General features: G+C 39.8%; 1 protein-coding gene across 1 annotated transcript in view; it reads right to left on the reverse strand.

Annotated features, from left to right (window-relative positions):
* Window positions 1-11,749, reverse strand: part of NCKAP1 (NCK associated protein 1) — a 130,208-nt gene that overhangs the window by 115,354 nt on the left and 3,105 nt on the right. Inside the window, exon 3 of the mRNA XM_019522863.1 lies at window positions 11,522-11,632. Within this exon, the coding sequence (XP_019378408.1) occupies window positions 11,522-11,632 (111 nt within the window). The remainder of the gene's footprint in view (window positions 1-11,521; window positions 11,633-11,749) is intronic.

Raw genomic sequence — 11,749 nt, forward strand, 5'->3', positions numbered from 1 at the left:
GGGCACAGCCACAATCTGCTGCCCACACACCTGAGACGAGCACTAGTTCCGTGGGAAAAGGCTTGCTGGCAGTGACTTGCAGATCTATGCCCTGGCTCTTGCCCCATGCTGTCACTGCTGTGAGATCTCAGCTCCAAAGCAGCTCCCTGCCCAACTACACGTCCTGCGTGTGCCACTCCGGGCCGGTCTCCACGGAGACGCCTGTCATAGCCCTGCTGCTTCTGGGGTGTCCATGGAGACCAGCCAGGAGCAGTACAAGCAGGGCCTGCTGGAAAATGGAGTCCAGCCACTGGCTGGACCCGCCATTTTGCCCACCCCTGCCACAGGCGATAACGAACCTCTACCTCCCTTGAATGGCCTTGACCTTCCACTAATCAAGTTAACCTTCTTGCTGCATTCTACTGACACATGGAGTTTTAGACAGGTCATTGTTCTGTCTGTTACTTAGTTCACGCTGCACCTGTTCCCTTTTCAGATCTGAGAAAGGGGATACTTTGTGCCCAAAAGCTTGTCTAAATCTCTCCCAACTGTGCAGATGGTCCAATAAAAGATATCACCCACAAAAATCCTTGCCTCTTGCATATTTTCTGGACCATCACAGCTACAACATCCATCCAACCCTACGAAAATCCTTATGAACATAAATGACACTAGGATAGGGTGACCATATGTCCCAGTTTGGCCAGGACAGTTCCAGATTTCATAGGCTGGTCCTGGGTGGTTGTTGAAAATTGAAACAGAAATCCTGGAATTGCAGGCTACAGGGCACAGTCCAGCGGAGAGGTGGAGTAGCATGGCACGACGGGCCTCCCCACCAGACAGTATCCCTGCCTGCAGCTGCTGGGGTGGGGCGGGGGGGGCCGTGTCTCGGATTTTCTTAAAAATAATATGGTCACTCTATGCCAGGATTTCCCTCTTGCCTTTTGGGGTTAGTTTTTTTAATTAACAGCTTGGGTGTCTAAATGAAAAAGCTAAGCTCTTCTAAAATCTGGTCCTGTGTGTCTAAAGAGAGTGTGAATGGAACAGGTCAAGAGAACTAAGCTGTTATTTCCTTAGTGCTGATAAACCTCTGCCCTTTTGTTAATACTGAAAAATGAACCTCCTTAAGGCAGCTTCTTTTGACAGCTGCTCCTCAGATCTGAAGTCAGGGTTCTAAAAGAACCATCTACCTCCATGGACATCTATATGTTCCTACTTCTGGATGCGTGCAACAGATCCAGTCACCATTCTGTTTCCATAAGCCCTAGAGAGAAGAGGGAAACGATGGGGAAGGGCTTTTTTTCTTTTTTTAATGAAGGCAAGTATTCCCCACCCCCCACCCTGGATGATCACACCAGAGCTTTTGATCTTGTCAGCAGAGATGGCTTGTTCCAAATCCTGAGTAACATATGCTGCCTTCTCAAGCTTCTGAGAATAATCAAGTCCTTCCCATGTTGGCACGAGTTGAATGATTCAGTTTGATGGGTCATGTTAGGAAGAATTCAAAATTAAGAGTGGTGTCAAATAAGGCTGTGTCCTAGCTCCAAATATTTTTGGGATTTTCTTCACTGTCCCACTCAAATATGCATTCAGAGGCCCTTCAGCAGTATACCTTTGAACCAGATCCAATGGGAAATTCTTTAACTTCACTCATCTCAAAGCGAAAACAAAAACCTGAGAAACTCTTGTCTGTGAAATGCTCTTTGCTAATGATGCAGCAAGTGTTAGTCATTCAGAAGCAGCACTGCAAACAAACTCTCATGGATTGCTTTTTCCATGCTTTGTGATGATCACCCTCTTGAAGTTAGAGTAAATGATGACAGCACGGAAGTGATTAAAACAATTGCTTACTGGGCTCCACCATCTTGCAAAATCTTAGCTTGAAAGTGGAAATTAATGCTTGCATCAGAAAGGCAAGCAACACAATGACTAAACTTTAACAGAGCACTCACTCTACTGACAAAGATGCCTGTCTACCATGCTTGCGTACTTAGCTCTGTATTGTATGGCAGTGAAATGCAGACTCCTTATGCCAAGGAAGAGAGAAAAATAAACAGTTTCCATTCTTGATGTCTCCGCCATATCCTGGGCATAATATGGTGTGATAAAATCTCCAACTTTGCTGTTCTGGAATGGGCCAAGATACCCAGTATATTCATGCTTCTGAGACAGAGATACCTCCGTTGGTTAGGACATGTGAATCACATGAGCAATGTCTGAATCCCCAAGGACGTACTCCACGGTGAACAGGCCACTGACAAATATCAACTTGGATGGCCCAAACTCCATTTCGTTGATGTCTACAAGAAAAAGCTTCATGAGCTGCACATAGATGACCAACACTGGGAATCAATTGCTCTGGACTGCTGCAAGTGGTGCTAAGCATGGCCTACATCACTTTGAGATGGAGAGGGTCAATGATGAGATAGAGAAGAGGCATCAGAGGCAGGCAAGACAAGACGCTAGTCAGCATGCCAGCACAAGTACAACTGAGTTGGTATGTGCAACCTGCCAGAGGGTCTGCTTGTCATGCATCAGACTCCTCAGTCACTCACGTAGCTGTGGTGGTACCCAGTAACCCAAAGGCACCATCTCCATGGTTTCCCAAGATCAGTGGCTGCTCATGATGATGATTTCCCCTCCCACCTCCTCTGTGCTCAGCGCCATGGCCCCACCTCTTTCATTTCCCCTGCCCTGCAAGGAACTACCTGACCTGGGGGCTGGAGTAGCCCCAGAGCCACTCCTGCCCTACTTCAGCCAGGGTCAGTAACAGTAATTGGGAGCAAGTGCGTTCCTCTTCCCTGCCTGATTTTGTTCCCCTCTCCCCACAATATGTTTTCCCCAACCCAGGAGCAGACTCAGGAGGGGGGAACCTGCCAACAATGCTACTGTCCCCAACTGAACCCAGTTCCTTGTACACCCTGGCTGGAGCAGAATAAGAGAAACTCTGGAGCTCCCTCTGGCACCCAGGGCAGTCAGGGATGGGGGAAGGAGGGGAGGGACGGGGATTTGCAGTGCCACTGAGCATGGAGGGGATGGGGTGTTGGGATGGGGGAGGGTAGGATTCATACCTGCTTCAGGACCTAAAAATATCCTCTGCAGATGCTCCCACACTGTGTTATGAAAGGGGGATGCAATCATGCCACACTGCACCCCCTCAGGATTCACCCTGGTATTATTTTACATGCAGCCTAACTCAACTGTCCACAATTACAGTTTGGAGTACAACCTTGCTAACAGTCTTAAGACAGACATCAACTTGAAATCTGTGCTATTTTAAATGCAGAGTAAAATTACTCTTGTGAGCTATAAAAGCCAATAATTGTCCACTGCCAGTTAAGGCTTTACAAATTGCATTTTCTATCTGTAATATTTCTGTAACCTACCACTGTGTAAAATGCAAAAAGGGGATACTGACTTCAAGGGCAAAATTATCAGACCACCAAAAGTGCAGGATTGAGGGAAAATGGTCACAAGTCTCTGTTATAATGTATTATGTGAAAAATTTTCACAAAGTATTATTTTAAAATTGATGTCCTTAGGCATGCCAAAGAAGCTCCATTGGCATGCCAACACTTACAATAGCTTCTAAATGTATCCTAAATTCATCCAAGAATTATTTTTTTTGGCTATTTCCAAGTGAGAAATCTTTATCTGTCTGCTCAGCTGTAAATATCTCCTTCATACCCTTCTGCTATCTCTCTCTTTGTATAAAGTATTATCCAAATGACGATACATGTATGTCCCTCAATCTCAGACTGTCTAAATTCACTAGTAAAATATTGCTTAGTTGAGAGATCAAGACAAAATTTCAGTGATAATATAAAAAAATACTGACAGGCAAATCAGATATTCTGTGGGGCATGAAAGATATATACTAGACATACATAAGCTTGGGAAAGGATGGTGATCTGTGTTCGTTTCAGAGCAACTATCTCTAAATAAAGGGTTCCACCCCCCCATTAGCATTTCTTCTGTGAAGGCAGCACAAGTAAAAAACTAAAATTTTGGGATATATTTTCACATCATACAGGGTAACTTGTTGACATACCCTTCTTCCATTACTACTTTGAGCTCAGTTGGGTACCTTTTACAGAATATGCATTGTAAAGCAGATATGTAAAAAAAAAAAATATAATCAGATCCCATTACTAAACAAAGAATTTATTTTTTCGACTTCACAACCATTTCAGAGAAGTTGCATGAACTTTTCTTTGATAAACTCAGTTTGAGAATCTCAGGCTAAACTGAGGTTGATATACGTTCTGCTGTCAGACAGTGTTTGTATTCTCACGCAGAACCTGGAATATCCAATATGTTTAGCAGGAAGCTGGCCCAATAAACAGGAAACTAGAGACATAGGCAAGTTAACTCACCTCTAAATATCTAAAATTTCCCATTCATTAAGGAGAGATAATAGCTAATCCCTTTGTAAAGAACCTTGTCTTTGGATAAAACATGCTAAGACTTGAGTACAGTGAATTTAATTCCAATAACAATCCCTTGGTTTCTTTCAGGGTACAGAACGGAGGTGTTAGACTCACCCCATGCAGGATCCACAGGGCAAGTGGTGGAGGCAGTAGGGTCAGCGGTTGCAGCAACAGAGGTGGAAGGGAAAGTAGCTGTGAACCGAGTAGTCACTTGCTGTCATGGAGCTGGTGACAGGGTGAATAGGGCACAGCTTTCACTTGTCCCCTTGCCACTAACAGCCATAACCAATGGGGCCCCGGTTTTGCAGCAGCCTTCACATCCTGCTACCTCTGTCCCCAAATTCCCTGGCCAGATTAAGCAGCTCTAAGGGCTGGATGCAGCCCATGGGGCTGCACATTTTGACAACCCTGGTATAGATGGTAACACATAGACACACCCTCTTACAAAATGTGTTCTCAGACCTTTGCATAAAGGCACTGCAACATACCTTGCAAAATACCTTTACCTACATACTATTCTGAATGAAAGCAAAGATATTTGAAGGAAAACATCCTCCCACCCTGCCTCCATACACAAGCTTTTAATTGATTTCCTCAAGAGCTGAACCCAAACCGACATAAGCCACAAATCTCTCTTCCCAAAAGACTCTTAAAAAAGGACTTTTAAAATCAGATGGATTAGGCAGCTCTAGTAACTAATGACTGCTTCTCCAATTTGGTACTCTCAAATGTTATATTTAGACTTAAATTTATAACATGTAACACTTCCAAACTATAAGAAATGAATATTTCCAGTTGCTAGATGGTTCATTCCCTACCCCACTCCAATATACTTATGAGTTTGAACTACTTATACTTTTTCAAGCATCTTGTCTGTCCTTTTCCTAAGTAGTTAGTTGACACTGGGTGCATCTACACATGCTCCTATGGTGCCCTTGTTACTACACCATCATTTAGTACTTCCCTTTGGAAGTACTAGGCACAGTAGCAGCCTGTACTTCACCATCTGCCCAGTACACGGTTATTTTTAGCCACTATGTCATCATAGTGATGCACTATATTGAGGGAACATGTTGCTCCAGCGATGTAGCTACAGCATCATGGTTTTTGCTGTGACGTAATGTCTTGCATAGGCGTAGCCACTATCATGTTTCTGACTGTCAATAAACTGGCTTCTATTAATGGAATGCTGTAGCAGTACCGAACTTCATTGCTAACAGAAAACAATGGGAAAAAACCCAAAGGGTCCCTAAAGACACTGCTCTAACAGGAAGTTGCTACCCCTTGAATTATACTGCAGAATACGCTGGATAGATACAATCCTGCCAGCCCAGATATAGACAAGCCATCTATAAAATGATGCTGCTAGCTCTGTACCATTACCAGTTGATTAAAGGGCTTTCTTCAAACTAGACAGGCTACTGAGATCCTATAGCTCAAGAAAAAACAAAAAACTTAACTCTGCAATGCCACTAAATAATTCCTTTCCTCTTCTAGTGAAACTTCACTGCTGCAGTGTTAAATCCTTAGAAAAGGCCACAAGATTAACACCACACCATACATATCATGCCCAAATCAGTCAAAGTACTGGGAACTGATGAATTTGTATAACATTCTCTTCCTGAGAAATATACAGCTGCAAAATAACTTGCCTTCTAGCCTAGAATGAAAGCATGTGCACAGAGACTTTCATTTTGCAGCTTAAAATAAAGGTATTTTACTTTTCTTCCTTAATATTTTAGAAGTCCTTCAAGACATATGTTTCTCCTTAATGAAAGATTCAAATGCACCAGGATAAAATATTTTTCTAATCCTTCTTGCTTGGAATTCTACAAAATTTTATTTCTTAAGTTTCACAAAAATAAAACTTGCCTTATGAGAACGTGTTTCACTGTTGTAACACTTTTACCCCAGAAAAATCTTAGCCTACTAGGGTTATAGGCTGACATATTTAGTAAACATCAGTAGTTGGTACATACATTAACATCTAGCTGAAAGATGATATTAAACGAGTTGGGCTGAATTTTCATTTACAGCAGGGGTTCCCAACCTTTTTAGATTGTGGACTGGCAAACTGTGGACCAGAAGCAATTGCGGACCTGCAAACTGAGGACTGGCAAGCTGCGGTCTGGAAGTGACCGGCATACCGCGGAGCGGCAGCCAACCCTTTTTTATACTGAGTACTGCAAAGGGTTGGCTGCCCCTCCACAGTATGCTGGTCACTTCCAGACTTCCGGTCCGGCAGCCAACCCTTTCCAGCCCAGTACTGGGCCACGGCCAGGGGCTGGGAACCTTTGAGCTACAGATCGACCTCAAGCATCAGAATTATTGTTAAGCTTATAAACCTTCCAGGAAACAACATTCTGGAAATCGAAAACAGAATGGGTGGAGATGCCAGTGACTGGAGTGTAGGGTAGAACAGTGGTTCTCAACCTCAAGACACTCCTCATCAGACTTGAGGCACCCCTCAAAAATTGCTAGCTCTTATTTTTCCATACTTAAAAAGCAAGTGAAAGCAAATACAGCAATTTTTCTGTTGCAAAGAACTCAGAAAGACCACGACAGAGCAACATGCTTTTGACACTATACATCCTTATTTGAAATCTCTGGATTTATCTTATGAATCATGTGTAGGTGTTTGCACACTTCGTGCCCATATTGTACACCACCCTTAAAAGTATTCCATAACACACTAGTTTAAAATAACTGGGGTTGAATCAAATGTCATTGGATTCTTAAGAAGGAAGTGGTTTAAGTGCTGAATTTGCACTAGTCAGAATTATTTGGAAAATGGGCAAAGCATTTGATAACCAGGTTCTAAAAACTGGCTAGTTACTTCACTTTGTTTCCCAGCCTTCAAAGATTTTGATTCTTGCAGTATCTGAAATAAATATTAAAACTGCTGATCAATGCTGTGAACAAGAGATCGCCAGATATCTGCGTATGAATTTATCTGATTCAAATTTATCTGACATGCTAAAAGTTGCAAGTAGGAGGAAAGTTAACTAAAAACTCCCTATTACAGTAGTCAAGCAACACAGCAGAAAGGGCTACATCTCAAAGGACAGGGAACACTTAGCTTTATTGAGATTCTTTGAGATTAGATAACCATCAAATAAAAACAGTCTATTTACATGGAAAAGCAGAGTATTTTATTTCAAAAGGAAACAAAATTTGTGACAGAGGGTGATATCTTTTATTAAACCAACTAGATATTTGCCAAAAAATGTCTTTATGTGAAAGCTTTCAGAAAAGAAATGTTTTTTGAAAATATGAAATTGGTCTAATAGAAGATATCACCTCTTCCCCAAGTTTTTGATTCCTTTTGCCTCTAGACCAATATAGCTACAACCTGGATACCTGACATTTCATTTCAGACATTTTCAAACACTGAAACAATGTACAAATTTAAAGTCCTTGGTATACCAAGCTTTTGTTAAAAGTTGCTAGAAAAAGCTACATTCAAAATACTCTGTTCATCTTTGATGCCTAAAATATGCCAAATTCAGATGTTAAGAACAGTTTAAAATTGAGTCTTTATGCTAATATAGTCTTCAACATGGTTCCAAAGCAATAGTTTAAAAGAAATGACTATAAAACTTCTCCTTCACTATGCCTTAAATAAATTTTAAATTTCAGATCCACTATTAAATGTTTTATGTGAAAAAAGAGGAACAATTCAGATGAACCATAAGAATCAAAGACAGCAAATGACTAAATGACTGCTTGAACATGCACAATGCCTGAACAGAGCTTCCCAGAAAACATGTCTCTACTTAGTTCTATTGATTGCACATGCCAAATTATTCTGTCAATGTTCCTGAAGATGCTTCAAAAACTCAGAGTAGAGGAAGTGAAAATGGTTGTAGCTTTTTCATTGTTTGAGCAAACAACAAAGACAAGAATTTTTCTAGTACTCGTTTCTCATAGGGGTGTTCAAAGCGCAATTTAAATCTCGATGAACATCTACCATTCAAAAAAAATACAAAAATTGTCCCTTAGCCAATATTAAGACTCACAAACAAGAGGGTGATTGGTCAAATTCTCTCAAACTACAGCAGACAAAGGAATCCTGGGCTTGTTCCTTCTCATCAAACTTTTCCTATTCAAGATGCAGTTTTCTACAAATAACGTATTTTTCTGAAGGAGTGTCATAATTTGCCGCATCAAGACAACTGAAAAAAAATTATGGGATTAAGCACAGTGTGCAATTTAATTCAGAACGTTATCTGTTTTAAAAGCCTAGTGTATCTGTCCAGCCAGCTCAGCATTTACTGAGTATAATATTGTGCATTACATATGACTTTGAAGAAAAAAAAAAAAGGAAATTGATAAATGAGAATGCTGTTTAGGGACAAAACTGAAGACCTGACTAGTTAATGGACTGAGACTTGTAACCAAGCAAAACACAAGGAAGAAAGGTTTTCATTTTTAACTAAAAGTAACTTTTATGCTCAAGGAATAAATCTGCTACAAAATGAATCAACGTTACATCAAGATTTATTGTGTACCCGAGTAACAATCCAAAGGGTTTTGCAATATGTCCTGACTTTTTTTTAAAACCAAAAATATGTTCTTTCCCCCCAGATTAGGAAGCAGGGGAGTGGGTACAGGTGAGGGAAGATTCAAACACCAAGTCAATGCTTATGATTTTCTGGTTGTGCACAAACTTGTTTGATTGACAGTATAATCTGCAGACAGCCAGTATAAATACAGATTTTTCTGCTTGAACTGAAAGACCTGGATAGATTGTGCTGAACAGTGTTAATAGCTATACCTGAAATTGCAAAATTTGAGGCTTCATACAAAGCTGTCAAGAATTCTTGCTAGAAGGAAAATGTATGCTGTGCTCATTCAACTTATCTCCCCAGTAATACACAGCAGTATTTTATTTATTGATGGTTTCTGTGCCAGTAAGCTCCTTATCCCTTACAGGTCTTTGAACATCTGCTTCCTTATCAGTAACTCTGTTAGTGTGCTTTACTAAAGTAGTGCACAATAACCCTTGAGTTGGGAGGAGGGACAAAGGAAGAGGAAGGGGTGATAACTGGCCTCTTCCTGCTACCACTGAGTCACACATTCTTAATTTCTGAAGAAGTTTCTTTTTTGTGAACAAAAACATCCACAAAAGGAAGCCAGCACTTTGTAAGCATCCCAACGTCCTAACTTCATTTTGGACTCTATTTGGAAAAAGTGCTTCCTTTTCTGCATACCCAAGATTTCACTTAGAAAGGCACTAATGTATTGATTAAAAATTCACTGCATTGGACGTTGCATAATAGGCAACTGCCTGCTTTTCTGACCATGACAGCAGAACTTCGGAAGGTGAGCAAAAGGAACCAAGCAACCACTGAAACTCTAGAACAGGGGAATGACTCAGATCTTTAGTGAAAAATATATCCTCTTGACCTCCACTGATTTAAATTTTCCTACTCTCACACTTAGAAATCACAAAAGTTTATCTTTTTATACATTCACCCAGGATAACAACCCCATTCTAAATCCATTAAAGATAATCAAGGAATGGAAAGTAAAAACAAACAAAAAAACCCCACCCCACTTTGAATTTTGACAATTTGTGTCAAATGAAATACTTTAACTGTTCTCTAATCAGCATATATAAATTTCAGAGCACCCACTGTATAGGCTTGTATGGTTAGTTGTGTCTTAATCTATATGTACCCAAGTATAAATATTTACCATGTATACTTGTAATGATGTTTTAACTGAAATTCATTTCTTGTGTTCAGTGTCAGCAATATATTTTATCAAAAACCCAACTGCAATGTTTTGAGAATTAAAGCAGGCTTCACTGGATCTAGCTTAAAAAATGTTAAATCAGTTTTACTTTCTACACAGTTTATGATAGACAGTTTTCCATATATTATTATTATTATTATTATTATTATTAGAGCAGACAAAAAACACATGAATAAGCATTAAAAATCATCAATAATGCAAATATGTGCAAGAACACAAGGGAGTGCATTGTTGCTAAGGCTTCCTCATTGGATATAATTTCCTCATAAGAAAAAAAAAAACTTTTAGATTATTTTTGGCATTGCCTAAGGTATAGTGTTGGCACTCTAGAAGCCACTGGAACAGAAATTAAACACTAAATATAATTTAATGCTGCTAAATGGACAATAGCAGAAACAGAAGAATGCTCAAAGTGGGCCTAAATAATTACATTAAAAATGAGAGTTCTAAACCACTCATGCAAATATTTGCATGCGCAGAACATGCAAACCCATTACAGTACCTACCTCCCCTTTCCACCTTTGAAAAGAAAAATAAGCATGTCAAGAACAAATCTTCCCCATTACTTTCAACTGTGAACAAGTAAATGGACATCCTTCTGCTAAGAGAAACAATCACAATCTAATTTCCCTAATAGGCCACAAAGTCAAATTCAACAATGGTGTATCACCAACAGTGGTGTAAGACACCATATACCGCCTAAGCTACACACAAAAACCAGGAAGAGGAGAGAAACAATATTTCTTTGGAAAGAAGTTACAGTTCAACTTCCTGCACTTCAGTGTTTCCCTGCACTTTGAAGATCATCTCCTTTATTCTAAGTTACAGTAAATGTTAATTTATAGGCTGTATTTTAAAAACAGCACTACAAACATACGAAAGAGATATTCCACTGGCATACATTTTTATGCAAACTGACTTGTCACATAACCCAGGTGTCCTGGCTGTTCCTGATGTGTTAGTTCACTCCCACTCTCACAGGGTCCCATAACTCCTTTATACCATCACAACTTTGGACAACTAGAAGAGTACTGTCAGAAGGCAATTTTAGTCTTCTCCTTATGAAGTTAAACATTAAAAATGCCTTAAATGAAAAGTTAAAGCAGGGAAGGAGAAAACCCAAACCCAATAAAAGTGTTAGAAATAGAGATCAACTCTTTTCTTTTCTTGGGTGGACTAAATTAAAGCAACTGTCATATAGATCAGAAATCCATTTAAACTTTTTTTCCAACTTAACATTTGCCAATATCCACTGCTTTAGAACCTGTACATTCCTCAAAAAGAAGAGAAAGGCAATGCCCAAGAGAACCATTTTCATTTTGTTTATAAAATGTAGCCATTTGGTTACTTACATTGTTGTTGCGTGTTTCTACTGCTGGAAACTTTCTGACTATGAATTTGACAGCAGATTCCAGGTTCTTGTCAATAAGATATGATGGTTTTGCTTTGGGATCACCACATGCCTACAAAAAAGAATTAAAAAAATGAACTGAAATATATTCGTTTTGCTAAGACTAAGTAATTGTAGCAAGTCTGCAGTCAGAAACTAGAAAAATTCTTTTTTTTTTTTTTTTTTTTTT

The sequence above is a fragment of the Gavialis gangeticus genome, unplaced genomic scaffold, assembly GCF_001723915.1.
Source record: "Gavialis gangeticus isolate Ggan-Ray unplaced genomic scaffold, GavGan_comp1, whole genome shotgun sequence".
Taxonomy (NCBI): domain Eukaryota; kingdom Metazoa; phylum Chordata; order Crocodylia; family Gavialidae; genus Gavialis; species Gavialis gangeticus.